Source organism: Verticillium nonalfalfae (genome assembly GCF_003724135.2).
Source record: "Verticillium nonalfalfae strain VnAa140/NRRL 66861 chromosome Unknown scaffold_8, whole genome shotgun sequence".
NCBI lineage: Eukaryota > Fungi > Ascomycota > Sordariomycetes > Glomerellales > Plectosphaerellaceae > Verticillium > Verticillium nonalfalfae.
The window spans coordinates 309,200-325,153 of record NW_021167233.1 but is presented as its reverse complement, the minus strand read 5'-3'; the positions used below and the strand labels follow the sequence as shown (position 1 = coordinate 325,153).

The window sequence follows — 15,954 nt, the reverse complement described above, 5'->3', positions numbered from 1 at the left end:
CACCTGCTCCGGTAGAGAACCGGAAGCACTCCCACCAGACCGTGTCTCAAAAGTCATTAAACCTAGAAATGAGAAAGCCTTGATGAATTGAGAATTCCTTCCGACATCAAAGTGGTAGGTAGTAAATGGAAATGGCCAAAAAAAGAGTCAAAAACATAGAACATCAGGGATTCGCTGGTGGTCACCCACCCAACTACTAGTCCGACCCTTACTGGCTTATCTATGGGAGAGCGGACGGGATCCCGAGTTCTCCAGTAGGTATGGTCGTATGTGCCTGGATTTAGCATCTTGCGGTATATGATCGAGATCACCCCTCACTAGACGCTGCTTTATCCTAACAACTGCTGCCCCTCAAAAATTACCTGGATGGCTCAGGATACTTCGCACCTGCAGCATGCATCATTGTTTGTACGGTTACCAATTGACCCCCCCTCCCCCATAACAGGCCCGGGTTTGATCGGATGGTTGTGTGACTCTGCATTCCCAGGCAAAGCTGCGCCATGCAGATGGATTTAGGGAACCAATGGCAAACTCAGCTTCGCGAAAGAAAGAACCTCTGATCTACGGTCAACTCGAGAGTTCGATCAAGTCTTCGTAGTCAATGAGAGCGGTCCGTTCGTGAACGTCTTCCTCTCCACAATCATGCCTGAAGCACAACCTGTAGTGAGAAAAAGGCTGTTGCTCCGAAGAGCGCTAGCCGTGTCCAAACGAGCAACAGCAGCTGCGCCCCGAAAGGCACAGCGCCGTCACTCGAGCCCCCGCCAACAGGCAGGGGTAAATCCTGCGAGAAATTGTCAATATCGAAGCCGCCATCAAGGCTGTATCCGAAACAAGTCGATGGTGAGAGAAACTCTGCATGTGAATTCGTAAGAGCCCGCAGAGGTCTTCTCCTAGGACCGCGAGGCGATCTGGTAGTGCGGAGGACACGAGCTGCGGGCTCGGTGGTTCCGACAGCAGCGTTGCCTGCAAATCAGTTCCCTATAAGATACAAGTGAGCCAGACCAAAGGCCCCGCGAAAGGGCAGGGCAGGGGAGTGAAGCATCCTCAACAGAGGGTACAAAAAAACAGAAAAAGAAAAAGGGAGGCCCGGGTATCATAGAGTCCCTGAGAACATGCCTCGACAGTCCGTCCTCCTCAACGCCGTACGCCGCCGCCCGCCTTGTTGGCGTCATGCTCGAAACCGCCACCCTTCCCTTGCACTACATGCGTGCGACCAATTCCCAAACGCCCCAAGCGCTCCTGTCGATCCACAAACCCACAAACATTACGGCCGTGTCGCCTCAGGCAAACTCCTAGTCGTCGCAGGGACCGATGTGCTTCTCATGAAGAAGTCGCAGATGACCACGCTGCAGGCGGAATGACGAGTAATTCCCCGCGAGAATCGTCTCAAGAATACTCGCCGTGTTGGTGCCGTGGCCACCTCCCTTGGAAAGCTCGGCCATGCGCTCCTTGACCATGCGGTGCGCCGAGTGGAAATCGTAGAAGATGATTCCAACATTGCTCGAGCCGCCAGAAATGTCATTCGAGGAATTGTTGGGGTCGATGATCGACAGGCGGTCTCTGTTCTTGTACGTCAGGTTATGGTCTCTGGATGACTGTAGGAAGTTAGCATTCTGTTGGTCAATCAAGAGGTGGGTGACTCGCCTTGCGAACATAACCAGGTGGGTTAATGCGAATCGCCGTGGTCTTGTAGTCGAACCTGTTGCCATAAAGGTCAAAGAATTCCATGAGCATCTCGCCGAGATGATGCTCTGGGACGAGGTTCTTGCTCTGCACCTTGGGCATCAGCTGCAGCATGCTCATGACCATGCAACTAACGGAGAAACTGCCGATGCCGCCGTTGACAGGCTCATTGAGCCCACGCATGGCGAGGAAGTGCTTGATGATGGTGACGAGGATGGGCAGAGCGGGGTACTGCTCCTTCCAGTCCAGAAATGTCTTGATAGCAGCAGGACCATCCATTCTGTCGAACGAGATATCGACACGCAAACCAGTGACGGCGTCAATGTACTTCACCAGAGGCACTCTGGCTTTGGCAATAACCTCCACGGACGAGGGGTCGGCAAGCCGATTTTGTGTGAGGAAGCCCCGGAATTTGTATAAGGAGCTGCCGCCAGGGAAGGCAGTCATGCGGCCGGAGAGCCATTCCTTTGAACAGATAACAATGTCCATGTCGGCAGTGGGCAGGTACAAACCGGACATGTAGGACCCGAATGGGTGAACTTCGCAGCCGCGGTACTTGGGATTGCGGCGAAGTGAGTCACGGATGCGTTCAATCAGCTCGCCTCGCATACGCTGCTCAAAATCGCGAGGGCGCACATGCTCGTAAAAGTCTACAATCTCCTTGTGAAGCCTGACATGGATCAGCAAATTTTGCTCTTTGAGGTGGGTGCCAAAACTTACCAAACACTCATGTCAGAGGTTTGAGAATGGTCCGCAATAATCCAGGGACAATCGTCCTCCTCACGAACGGGTTCCCATTCAGGGACGACGTTGCCGCGGACAGGCATTTTGTTGACCTTCTTTAGTGCGCCGTAGGAAGGAGGCTTGATCTCGTCGTCAAAGGTGCGCTTGCGCGAGCCCAAGGGGTCAGAGTTATCGGGGACAGATGCCATGGAGCGGGGTTTAGAACCTGGACTTGGTGGCAGGGGAGGCTTTGGAGGCAGTGACGTGTCGGCAGGAAGGCGCCCATTCTGCTCGGCCGAATCAGTTGAATGCTGCGGCCGCTGTTGACGCCCACTGGATCCAGAAGCATTGTTGCTGGCGCTCCCATTGATCCTGATTTCCCCCTCATCGTCGTCGCCCAGATCGAATGAAATGAAATCCTCAGCCTCGGTGCTGGCAGCCAGTTTGTTGGCCGCCTGATCCTCCATGCGCGCCTTGCGGATCATGGCGACCATGTCCTTTTTCTTGCGATGTACGTCTTCCGGTGGCAAAGCCGTCTCGGCGTCAGGGTTTGACCACTTGGGGGCACTGTCGCCAGCCGTCGCGTTCCCGTGCTCCCGGCGCCTGCGCTTGCTCGAGGGTTCATCGGCATCGCCATCAGACTGATCCGAGATGTCCATGTCTGTCTCTTCATCGTCCGACAGTTCGTCAATGTTGCGATATTTCGCGCCATCGTCTTCGCCAACCAATTTCTCCTGCACCTCGCTGTTGTCTTTGCGCAGCAGTTCACGCTCGGCAGGATTGAATCTGGCGCGTCCGCGATATCCTCCACGACCGCGTCCACGAGGCTGAGCCATCCTTCTTGGCGGCGCGCCTCCTCCTGGGCGATATGAATCGGTGAAGGACTCGCCGACGCCAGCGGGCTTGTCGAACCGGAAGTTGAAGTCGCCCTGGGGCGGACGCGGGTCGCGCTGATTGTACGCATCGGATCGCCTGCTGTCGCGGGGCCCGTTATATGAAGGTTGATAGCTGTCGCGCCGAGGGGAGGCAGATCTTCGGTAGTCGCGATCACTATCGCGATGGCGCCAGGTGTCTCTACCTGGGGGGCCAGGAGGAGGAGGGGGCGCGGCATGTGATGGTGGCGGGGGAGGAGCGTCATAGTATGGCCTCTTGTTGCGGTGATCATCTCGCCGGCCGTTGCGGCCGTTTGAGTACGAGGGGCGGTAATTGCTCATGGTGGCTTCCTTCGCCGAGTGCCTCGGATGCTGTGGGTGTGTCGTGATGCGGCTTGCGACTCTAGACTCTGTAAAACAGAAAAAGGAATCGCGAAAATGTTGACGTCGGGTTCGAGGACAAGCGAAGAGCGCTAGCTGCTAAGAGACTAGCGGCAACAGAGGCACTTATCAATGGGGCTCGATAAGACAAATGTGATGGGGGCGTGTCACGTGAGGCTTTTGAACTGGTTCCCATTAACTAGTTGTGGCCTTGGCTACATGATTTCCTGCCACCATCGATGCGCCAAGACTTCCTCTATCACTGTTCTGGCCGTCGGGTCTGGATTTGTTATTCCAGATATCATATTGAGTGCCTCGGCACCAAGCTCCTCTCCCCACCGCTCGAATCTTAGCTCCGGCTGTTCCTTCACTGCTGCCTCAGCTACTTTGGACGCTGCCTCCAAAGCGTTGCGCCAATCCTCACTATTGACTTGCTTGAGGAGTCCTTCGGAAACTGGCCCAAAGTAGGAAAAGTGGCGAATCAAAATCTCTTGTTCCGGCTTTATACCACTCTTTACTAGCTCCTGATAATCGTTCAAGAGCAATAATTCCCCACCTCCAAGAGCATATATGCACTGTGAACGGAACTTAGCATGAAACCCCAAGCTTGACTGTGGCCCACTTACTACTAGTCCAAACGAGAACAAATCCGACGCCTTGGTCACACCCCTTCCAGTCTGTCCTTCTGGGCTTCGCCACATAACGTTTCCTACTGCAAAAGGGGTTCGACAGGGCTCTCCAGTGTCCGACTTGGAAGCGATATCAAAATCGCCTAGGGCCACATCGGTGACTGTTTTGGTACCCTCTTTGTCGCAAGTCCAATTAACCAGTATGTTATCAGGCTTCACATCTGTCACAAATGATTGATTCGTTAGTCATTTTCAACGGCACTTCCTGGATTGCGGAGGGCGTACCAGTGTGCATCCAGTCCTTGGCATGAAGTTCTTGTATTGCCTCTCCTACGCGTCGCAGTATCTTTCTTCGTTCTGCTGGAGGGAAGTCCGGGTCTTCCTGTACGAGGTCAAGCAGGGTGCCTCTAAAATATGGATAGACTAGAATGCCTTCTTCTGGGTTGCAATCAATGTGCATTCGAAGCCGACGAGACCCTGTAAACTCGGCTGCGAGGCGCAGTGACAGATCGTAGAACGGCCTAGGTACGCGCTTGAGGACAAACGCCTCCTCACCGGACCTGGGTGAGATATGTCAGAGACTTGACTAAGTGGCGATATGAGAGCATAAGGTTGAGACGTACTCGGCTTTGAAGATGCTGAGCGTATGATCCTCGCGATGACGCTGGAGCATGTCGCCTTGAACGTACGCCCGACCGGATTTGCCCATTACAGTGGATGCCATTCTGACGCTTATACAGTAGGCATGCCGACGGAAGGGAGTGTGAAAGGCAAGCCGACTCAAGGGCATAGTAAACGAGAGACGATTGGGAGGCATCTAGGAGAGGAGGGTGTTAACTAGGAGTCCGCCTTATATTTTCTCGCAGCATTGTGGTATCGTCTTGGATCTGTGGTGCCGGTTTAGCAGTTCCGGTTGGAAGTTACCCAGTGTGAATCATGTGGTTCCGTTACGTCAGCTGATGCTCGGATTGAACCAACCGGGGCTGTGATGGACTGTCCCTTCAGGACACCACACCGCAATTCTGGCGTGCCAAATCTGAACAATCAGGACAACGGTTCCGTCCAAAAAAGATGCAAGCGATGACGAATGGGCGTTGTATTGAAAGCGAGACCCAGCCATGCAGGGCCCGAAGATGTTTTCAGTCGGCAGCCTCTCTTAACTATGGCAACACCCCTGAGGTAAACATCTATGTATGCCCACGCCTGTAAATTGCTGCGCCACCCCGCCGGTTTCAGATCTGATTCGGCGTCGCTGCTCACCCATTCTCATTGCCAGCTCTCATCACCAACTCTCATAGCCAACTCTGATCACCAACTCCTATAACCGACTCTCATTACCAACTCTCATTAACAATTTTCATCAACATCTATCATGGCCAACTCTCATTACCAACTCTCATCAACAACTATCATGGCCAACTCTCATTACCAACTCTCATTAACAATTTTCATCAACATCTATCATGGCCAACTCTCATTACCAACTCTCATCAACAACTATCATGGCCAACTCTCATTACCAACTCTCATCAACATCTATCATGGCCAACTCTCATCACCAACTCTCATAACCTCTGGCATCACAGATGTCCTCCATAGGGATTTAAAGCCAGGCCTCGCCCGAATATCTTCTGTCGATTGATTTTGAATCATACCAACAAATATCTGTTCACTATCACCAAGCCGTAACCCAGCCCCCAATCCTCACTAAACTGAGCCTCCAAGATGGTCAACAAGGTGATCAGCAGTTCCACAATCAAAACAATTATGAATAGTGGCCGATCCATCACTGTCAAGTATGCGACCCAGACCGATACTTGGAAGCGTATTCATCTCGCAACGGACGTGCAAGAGAAATTCACCAAAGCCATGGAAACGGCCGATGTGCCCGCTGACGCCACAACAGCCATCATGACGCGGGTCGCTCCCCAGTGTACCTATAGACGTGCATGAAGTATTGACCTATGATCTAGTGAAACTGAACATCCCAGCCAGAAAGATTCTTATTCCCACTACACCACTGTCTATCAGGATGACAACGGAAGACACATCACGACCAAGCATGTCTACCCCTAGTAAACATACACCGCACACATAGAGGGTCGAGCATCAGGGTGGGGAGCCGGAGAGAACCAGTGGGGTGCAAATGTGTACCTGGAGGATGCCTCAGTACCAAGGAGTTCGGCAAAGCTACACAGCAGCAGTGTGCCATGAGGATGCGATAATCTAAGGTTCCTGCTTTTGAAGCCTAGAAACTTTCTTCTTAAGGCTGCAGGTGTAAAAGTTTATGACAGAGAGAATCTATACTTCTGGTCTCGCCATATTCATTCAGTTACGCAAACATAATCACCTAACTAAGTAAGAAATGACGATGCAAGGGAAACAGTTTGGCCCGAAACTGCCCAGCATACGTTTCTTCGGCTCCGTCTGGAAACCCTTTTCACTCGCCCGTCGGCACAAAATACATCCCCTTTACATTACTTTTACTAAGCGCAATGACAGCAACAAGGGCCTTTAGGACCTTGACCGCCCTTTCTTTGATCTCACCTTCATATAGGCCCGAAAGCTCCACAGAAGCGCTACAAGGAGGTATGGAAGAGCTGTTGTTCTCTGCCAATGATCCACCGAGCGAGGACGTCTTGATTACTCTCGATTCGGGGTGAGTCGATTGCCATGTCCATGCTCTAGAAACCTGGCTCATGCCCGCACGGCTAGAACATGTTAACGATGGCAGGACCAAGGGAAACTGCGGAGTGATGTATTGAGAAGGTCGCACCTCAGGCCGTCAATCGAGGGGAGGGCAGCGATCGACACTCCACGCGTCCTCCGCAGCAAGAGTGTCCAGCTCCAACATGGCCTGTTTCTTGTCAAGCGTACTGATAAGAGATGTCCGAATGCAGGGAATGTTCTAATGAGCTGAAGAAGAGAAGTCAAGTTTCGGCTTTCGGAGGGAGTGACATCAATCGTCAACTGCAAGTGCTTTTTGATGATGAACGAAAAGGAGTTCAACGCGGCGAGGCGCATTTCCGGCGTTTCTCTCGCGTCATAACATTTACGAGAACACTTCAGAATCGCCAGCGAATGGAACAGCAATCACGGCTTCCATATTTCCAAATTTCTGTCGTCTAAAATGAGATCAAGATGATGCACAAAGTCTAATCATGGTCGTGTTGGCTTCATCATGTGCTTATCAACAGGTCGTAAATTTCTTTGGGTGCCAGAACTTCAAGCTCTTGTACGGCCCTCCAAAGAGGGAATTGGGTTTCCAAGGTTTCGTCATGAGCGACTGGATGGCTGAGCATACTGGTGAAGCGAGTGTCATCGCGGTGCTCGACATAAGCATGGCCAAAACGATCTGTTCTATATCGGCAGCCGCTACTGTGGCACCAACCTGACGCTGGCTGTCATCAATGGCACCGTGCCGGCGTGACGTCTAGACGACAGGGCCATGCGCATCATGGCTGCATTTTAAAGGTTGAGCATGACCGTCGAGGACTAGCCAGAGATTCTTCTTATCGTGGACTTTCTGAGCCCCCGGACCAATCCAAAACGTGGCAGGTGTCAATCAAGTCATCAATTAGCACGTCGACGTCAGACAGAGAGATCGCGCTGGACTTTTTCGTGAAATTGCTGTCAAAAGAACCGTTTTACTCAAGAACTAAGATTCATTTGCGGCAAACGAGCTGCTCTTCTTTGCTGTCATCGGAAGAGAGACAGGTCCCAACAGCAAGGGTCCGAATCGGTGTGCTGACAGGCTGTGTAAGTGGTATTTTCGGTGACGAGTGGGGTGTAGAACGGCCAACTACCCCTACCTCGTCACCCCTTGCCAGGCACGCCAGCAGCAGCCTATCAAGGCATTACAACCATCGGGTTATCACTGAATTTGACAAGACTGATTTTGTTGTCCTCGAGAAACATGCCCCTGTCAGCACCACTGCGACGACTCCTGTCGAGTTTGGAGTGACGAGCGACATGCTACAGAGTTGCACTATTGCTATGCACTCTGCAGGTGCAACTTCTAACTCGGACTGGAGTGAGTCCTTGTACAAACAAAGCCTCAGAAGGGAGGCTCTGAGTCGTGCTTGTGGCTCGATAACGGGATTCGGGCGCCAGAATGGTGCGGAAGCGGACTGCACTGCATTACAGGGGCTGTACAGCCCTGACAACTGCCTTTGAGGCCCTCCAGGGCGAGCAGGTGGGGCTCCATCTCGGGACCCAGCATTTCTTACTATAAAAGGGGCACGTGATGGACCCTAGCACGTGATGCTTCTGCCAAGCATGTCGATGCATATTCCGCCACCTTACCTGCCTGATTGAATCTCCATGATCCAATCCACGGCATCGCCCGCCGCGTTGATCATCGGCATCCCCGCGCCTCGAACAAAAGGTCTCCTTTCAGACATCATGGCGTCAAATTGCGCAAATGAACACGCAACAAGTCAGATGACCTCACCAGGCGTCCTTCGCAGGGCGCTTCTGCACCTCTTACGCACAGCCTAGCGCTCTGATGACTGTCGCGGAAGCCAAGCTTTGATTCGGGGTCAAGCTTTCGAGGCCCTTCCCATTCCAAGCACATGATTCGACAGTGAAGGGTACATTGATGAAAGATCCTGGGCGCCAGCTCTGCAACTCAACAAGCAAGCCCCGCGTGAAGGAACCCCCAAGCGACTGAGGCCCCCGTTTGCACAGCCCTCTTTGCACCCCAGTCTCACCCCAACAATGGCCAACAGCATGCCGGTATCGATTGACGAGAGCGGCGGGAGAAGAGGAGCCTCACGGGACTCGGACAGGGCCGGGCTCGCCGATGGACACGTGCCCTCCGGTTGCCACTCCGTTGCGACTACAGGCGACCCACGGCAGACGCTGTCCGCCGCGTGGTGGTGACTACGACTACTTTGTCTGCTTGCCTGCAGTGTGTGAATCATGAGCTGCGGTAGCCAATGCCATTCCGAGGGCAAAAACACGGGCTACTTTATACTAGCCCCATGCTCGCCCGAAGAGCCAAGGCCATAGATTTCCAGAGCCACGGCCACAGATTTCTACCACAAAACCTAGGGATGTGCAGCATAGTGCTAACCCGCAGCAATGTTTGGCTGGGCTTGTGCAGGATCGCCGTCGAGCTGCCAAGATAACCCGTGACGTGGCCCGCGACCACACTCCGTCAGTAGCCCGGCTACGAGGCTCTTCAGCCTTGGCATCCAACCTCTTGGCCCTGGTCCCCGCAGCGATGACTCGGTGGACCACCATCCCAGCGACATGCAGTGTCTTCGTCGTATGGAGACTGGGTGTGAGGCTCGCAGAAAATGGCTGGGCGTCAGCATTGGGGGTCCATGGTCAAGCTGGCGCGGAACATCGTTATTACCTCTGCCTCCCCCCTCAAACCCCTGCGGCCGAGGTCTTGGACTCTTGGTATTCTGAGCTCGTTGGCCACGTCTCAATTGTTTCTCTTGTCCTTCCTTCCCCATCGTCGTTCACATCGGTCTTGGTGTTCCCTTCCACCGCCGAACACCCATTCATCGCACTCGCATAAGCCCTGCGTTTTGGGACAAACGCAATCGCCTGTGTCGCATTGCTGATCGCCTCTTGCCAGGCAAAGGCAACAAAAACAGATGAGCGACGACATTACGGCGGTGGCGCCACGGCCGTATGACTCTGGCGCCCCGCGCGCTGTGTCGCCCCTCGCATCTTCCCCTGCTCCCGAAGAAAAGAGCATTGACAAAGAATTCGATATCAAGGAACTGGACGCGGAGCCAGAAGCTGACAGGCCGAAGAACAACAACTTTGCTTTCACCCCGACTCAACTACATCAGCTCATATATGCACGATCACTGTCGGCCCTCCGTGCCTTTGGCGGACTGCAGGGTCTCGCGACGGGTCTACGCACAGATACGGCCGCGGGCCTGAGTGTTGACGAAGCACAGCTCGACGGCACCATCACATTCCAGGAGGCTGTTTCAGCAGGCAAAGCACGACGACGACCCGAATTAACGCCAGTCCTGGCGCCCACCAAAGACGACACTACATTCCACCTCGATGTCGACCTGGGTCTCGGAAGCCACCGCGATCAAAGCTTTCAAGACCGTATACGCGTATTCGGTCTCAACAAACTGCCGAAGCGGAAACAAAAATCGTTTCTCAGGCTCGCGTGGATTGCGTTCAACGACAAGCTCATCTTTCTTCTGACTATATCAGCTGTCATTTCGTTGGCGTTGGGAATATATGAGTCGGTGGACGCCGAAGATGCGGGCGGTAAAATCCAATGGGTCGACGGCGTGACTGTCGTCGTCGCTATCCTTGTCATCGTTTTTGCGAGTGCTGCTACCGATTGGCAGAAAAACCAAAACTTTGCGAAACTCAACGAGCGCAAGGAGCAGCGCGAAGTCAAGGTGATTCGGTCAGGCCGGACCCAGAATGTCTCGGTTCACGAGGTGCTTGTTGGCGACATCATGCACGTCGAAACCGGTGATGTTGTGGCTGTCGATGGAGTACTCGTATCTGGTGCAGGTGTCCAGGTCGATGAATCGTCCATCTCTGGCGAGTCAGAACTGGTTCACAAGAATGCTGTGAGCGACGACGAGGCTCTTCTCGCGCGCAAAGCGCACCTCCCCGATCCCTTCATCATCAGCGGTACGACAGTGTGTGGAGGAATCGGAACCTACCTCGTTGTTTCCGTCGGCACAAACTCGTCGTATGGTCGAACCCTCATGTCGCTACGCGAGGATGTCGAAGAGACGCCGCTGCAGCAAAAACTTGGCAAGCTGGCGAAGCAGCTCATTGTTTTCGGTGCCATCGCTGGTATCTGCTTCTTCCTCGTCATGTTCATTCGATTCTGCGTCAACATTCCCAATATGGGTGGAACGGCATCCGAGAAGGCCGAGCAATTCTTCAAAGTACTGATCCTCGCCGTCACCGTCGTCATCATTACCGTCCCGGAAGGTCTATCGCTTGCTGTGACGCTGGCTCTCGCTTTCGCCACGAAACGCATGCTGAGGGACAATAATTTGGTGCGACTTATCCGGTCCTGCGAAATCATGGGCAATGCCACATGTATCTGCTCCGACAAGACGGGCACGCTGACACAAAATGTCATGACGGTTGTCATTGGAAAGATTGGTGTCGCTGAATTTGGGGCGATAGGCCCCACGAGTTCGGCCCTCAGCGCATCTGAAACGTCCGTCAAGTCGGAAAAGACGGCCGACGTGGCTTCTGCTGGACAATCACCGTCCATTCCCAGCTTCGTATCGACCCTGTCAGACGACGTGAAGAGCCTCGTGAGGAACAGCTTCGCCCTCAACTCGACAGCCTTCGAGAGCGGCGAGGCTGGCGAGACCAATTTTGTCGGCACCAGTACCGAAACGGCTCTTCTCAAATTCGGCCGCGAGTTCCTGGCTATGGGACATCTCGACGAGGAACGAGCCAACGGCAACATCGCCAACCTGTCGCCCTTTGATGCCTCGCGCAAGTGGATGGCTGTCATGAGCAAGCTGGAAGATACACGGTATCGCATGTTGGCCAAGGGTGCTGCTGAGGTCGTTTTTGATCAATGCACTGACATGCTCGCTGACCCCAAGACCGCCGGTCTGTCCACCCAGGCCATCAGCAAAGAGACACGCGACGAGATCCACGCGTCAATTGAGCTGTACGCCAAGAACATGCTACGACCAGTTGTCATTGCTTACCGTGACTTTCATGTTAAGGAAGCCTTTGATGACCCGAACGATGCCGATTCGATCCCATTTGACAAGCACTTTTGCAACATGACCTTTGTTGGTGTCTTCGGTATCCGTGATCCCCTGCGACCAGAGGTCATCAAGTCTGTGAGGCAGTGTCAAGATGCCGGCGTGTTCGTACGCATGGTCACTGGTGACAACTTCCTGACGGCCAAGGCTATTGCAACGGACTGTGGCATCTACACGCCAGGTGGATTGGCCCTTGATGGCCCGACCTTCCGACGACTGACGCCTAACCAACTCGATCTTGTTATTCCTCGACTACAGGTTCTCGCGCGATCGAGTCCCGAGGACAAGCTGTTGCTTGTGACCCACCTCAAGGGCATGGGCGAGACTGTTGCCGTCACAGGCGACGGCACCAATGACGCTCTGGCTCTGAAGGCTGCCGATGTGGGCTTCGCCATGGGTATCCAGGGCACCGAAGTGGCCAAAGAGGCTGCATCCATCATCTTGCTCGACGATAACTTTGCTTCCATTGTCAAGGCTCTCGTCTGGGGCAGGACTGTGAACGATGCAACGAAGAAGTTCCTCCAGGTCCGTTTACCCCCCCTTCCTTGAAGCATCTCACTCACGGTTTTCCAGTTCCAATTCACCATCAACATCACTGCTGGTACCTTGACTGTCGTTTCTGAGCTTGCAGGCGACGTCATTTTCACTATTGTACAGCTTCTCTGGATCAACCTTATCATGGATATTTTCGCCTCCCTTGGCCTCGCCACCGACTATCCCTCGCGCGATTTCCTCAAAAGAAAGCCGGAACCTCGCACAGCCCCGATCGTTAGTATCACCATGTGGAAAATGATCCTAGGCCTGGCTCTTTACCAGCTCGCTGTCATGTTCACACTTCACTACGCCGGCGAGTCGTTCTTCAATGCTGTGACCCAGTTCGAAAAGGACCAGGTCCAGACTCTCACCTTCAACATCTATGTGTGGATGCAATTCTTCAACCAGCACAACTGCCGTCGCGTCGATAACAAGCTCAACATCTGGTATCAAGGTGTTCTCCGCAACCCATGGTTCCTCGGTGTCCAGTGCGCCACTCTTGCGGGTCAAATGGTCATCATTTGGAAGGGTGGCGAGGCCTTTGATACGAAGCCCCTGACGGGCGCGCAGTGGGGCTGGTCTATGCTGTTTGGCGTTCTCGTCATCCCTCTAGGCGCTCTCATCCGCAAGATCCCCGACCATTACGTGTACTCGCTCTTCCAGGCCATCAAGCGTGCCTTCATCGCCACTCGCCAGGTTGTGACACGCCCGCTGCCGAAGAAGTGGCGCCCCAAGAAGAAGGATCACGACATGGGTGCTGCCGAAGCTTGGGTTCTCCAGACGGGCGCCGCGCTGCTGCGCCCTGTGAACTACCAATGGGGCACCAGTGGTCCCCCTGAGGGCGAGGGCCATCTGGCAGGCCGGGTATCCAGTATTCCCATCGCACATCGCGAGGCCCTAGCACGTGCTGCGCGCAGCGGCATTAGTGGAACAGGGGACATCGACATCGTGCAGCTCGTCGACCAGGCGCGTCACAGCAAGGCGGAGCTGGCCTACAACATTGAAGTGCACCCCAGCACACCGAAGGAGGATCCGTTCCTGCAGACTCCGATGAGTGGAAACGGCAAGAAGGTGCCGCCTAGTCAGGACCCGAGCATACTACAGTGGTTGAAGGTCGGGTCCCTCGCGGGACAGACGAATGAGAAGCAAGCTGTGTGATGGATGGTGGGATTCCTGTTGCTGCGATAGACACTGCTGGTGGGAGCTGTATGGAAAAGATCAGAACCGATGTTGGAGCATCCACAGCACAAGGAAGGCCGTTAGACCCAAGCATTGCGACGAGCAATCATGTCGACATGTTGCGCGGGCCGAACTGCGGCTGTACGATTTATGAACACAGACATTCTAGAGAATAATACCCGTCATTACAGCAGCTACTCGAATTCTATCTTGGGGAAGTTCGTGCCGTTGGATCACGACAGACAGCGTGCTAGCGTGATGAGGCAGCTAGACAGGACTTGGGTCTTCGCAGCTTAGCTTCTACGTGGGTCAATAAAACATGAAAGTCATTAGGTATCATTGGGCTAGAGAGAAATCAGGGATCTCGTGAGCCCCCGTTGAATCGTCCATTCGCCGATCACCAGCCATCATCAGTAGAGACTGCCTTGCAGCCGGTGCCTCCGATGAAGTCCCGGGCCTCTGTCTCGTTCCTGACGACCTTCGGATGCCGATCGTTCTCGGCTTCGTCGTGGTTCCACTGCAGCACGCCCGAGGGGTCGATGACGACGACGATCTTCTCCTCGAGGATCAGGCGGCTAATGTCCTCGTGGATGATGCGCCGCGCCACGTGGTTGAGGGAGTAGACCTCGCGGAACGAGAAGATGACGGCGCAGGCGTCGCCGTGCAGGCCGGAGCCGGGATCATCGGGGTTCGGGCGGCCGAGCTCGCGGGCGACGGCGCGCGTGAGGCGCTCGGAGCCGGGAAAGCGCACGGCGCCGCGCAGCTTGAAGACGATGACCTCGCGCTGGCAGTTCCTGTTGTGGGGCTCGTGGACGCCGGCGACGATGGTGGCGACGGAGGTCTGGACGGTGGACATGGCGATCTGGCTGACGTCCATCATGTGCAGGCCCATGTCGCGCGAGAGCTGCTCGCAGATGACGACGCCGCGGACGCTGTTGCCGCGGGCGTCGAGCTTGGGCGAGAAGGCGGCGATGCCGACCTGGCCCGGCAGCGCGCCGATGATGCCGCCGGCGACGCCGCTCTTGGCGGGGATGCCGACGTTGGACACCCAGTCGCCGGCGGCGTCGTACATGCCGCACGTCGTCATGACGGAGAGCACCTGCCGCACGCTGGCCTGGTGGATGATGCGCTCGCCCGACACGGGGTGCAGGCCGGCGTTGCAGAGCGTCGCCGCCATCATGGCGAGGTCGCGCACGTTGACGTTGATGGCGCACTGCCGGATGTAGCCCTTGACCGCCTCGCGCGGGTCGCACGAGATGATGCCCGCCGCCTTGAGCATGTAGCCGATGCCCATGTTGCGGTCGGCGTCGCGCAGCTCGGCCTCGTACACCTCCTCGTCGACGTGCAGCTCGCGGCCTGCGAGGCGCGAGAGCGTCTTGAGGATGCGCTCGGTGCGCTCCTCGGCCGTGGCATTGGGCCGCACGACGAGCGAGTGGGCGGTGATGGCGCCGGCATTGATCATGGGGTTCATCGGCCGGTTCGTGCCCTTGTGCAGTGAGAGCCGGTTAAAGGCGTCGCCTGAGGGCTCGACGCCAATCTTCTCGAGGACGCGCTCTAGGCCGGCGTCCTCGATGGCAATGGCGTAGACAAACGCCTTGGAGATGGATTGAATGGAGAACTCGACCTCGTCATCACCAGCCGAGTAAATGTTGCCGTCGACCATGGCGAGTGCTACAGCGAGCCTCGACGTATCGGCCTTGGCGAGCGTCTCGATGTAGGCCGCCGGTGCGCCATCCTCGTTGTCGCGCGCATTTTTGAGAACCTGGTTGAGGTAGTCAGGGATGGGCGACTTCATGATGGGCGAGAGGCTGTAGGGCGTAGCCTCTTTGAATACGTAGCAAGGAGACCTTCGGGTGAGTGAAGGGCCTTGGCGCGGTTGAGAAAGAATGAGGAGGATGAGTTGGGCGACGATGCGTGAATTATGGCACCTCAGACGGGCTGTCGCGCTGAGACTCTGGGGCTGTGTCTGCGGAATGCTGTTGATTCAAGGGCACGATCTTCCTCGGCTCGGCCTCCCCGTCACGCGCAACGGGCGGCATCGCCAAGTACCTAGCACGGCCGCCGTCAGCTGTCTAGGTAGGTAAGGTAGGCCAAGGCGCCGCAGGGTTGAAGCCCTGGGGCGGCTTGAAGACGCCAGCGGAACTCCGCCGTTCTGTACGCCGACTTGTTAGCTACCGTTCTACCCAAATCCGGGGTCTCGTGGGGGACTCTGTA

General features: G+C 55.1%; 3 protein-coding genes across 3 annotated transcripts; 1 reads left to right on the top strand and 2 right to left on the bottom strand.

The window, feature by feature from the left end:
• Positions 1-1,292: 1,292 nt before the first annotated feature.
• D7B24_008723 (uncharacterized protein) lies at positions 1,293-4,997 on the bottom strand (the record flags this gene model as incomplete). Its single annotated transcript, XM_028642808.1, has 8 exons — positions 1,293-1,595; positions 1,654-1,770; positions 1,819-2,353; positions 2,404-3,688; positions 4,216-4,234; positions 4,286-4,509; positions 4,574-4,848; positions 4,912-4,997. 8 exons carry the CDS (start codon positions 4,995-4,997, stop codon positions 1,293-1,295), a joined length of 2,844 nt encoding a protein of 947 aa, XP_028498499.1.
• Positions 4,998-9,897: 4,900 nt separating this feature from the next.
• On the top strand, positions 9,898-13,719 carry D7B24_008722 (uncharacterized protein; the record flags this gene model as incomplete). Its single annotated transcript, XM_028642807.1, has 2 exons — positions 9,898-12,552; positions 12,601-13,719. 2 exons carry the CDS (start codon positions 9,898-9,900, stop codon positions 13,717-13,719), a joined length of 3,774 nt encoding a protein of 1,257 aa, XP_028498498.1.
• A 418-nt stretch (positions 13,720-14,137) lies between these two features.
• Positions 14,138-15,535, bottom strand: D7B24_008721 (uncharacterized protein; the record flags this gene model as incomplete). The annotated part of the gene is made up of 1 exon (XM_028642806.1): positions 14,138-15,535. The coding sequence occupies one exon, from the start codon at positions 15,533-15,535 to the stop codon at positions 14,138-14,140; it is 1,398 nt and encodes a 465-aa protein (XP_028498497.1).
• Between the last annotated feature and the right edge of the window lie 419 nt (positions 15,536-15,954).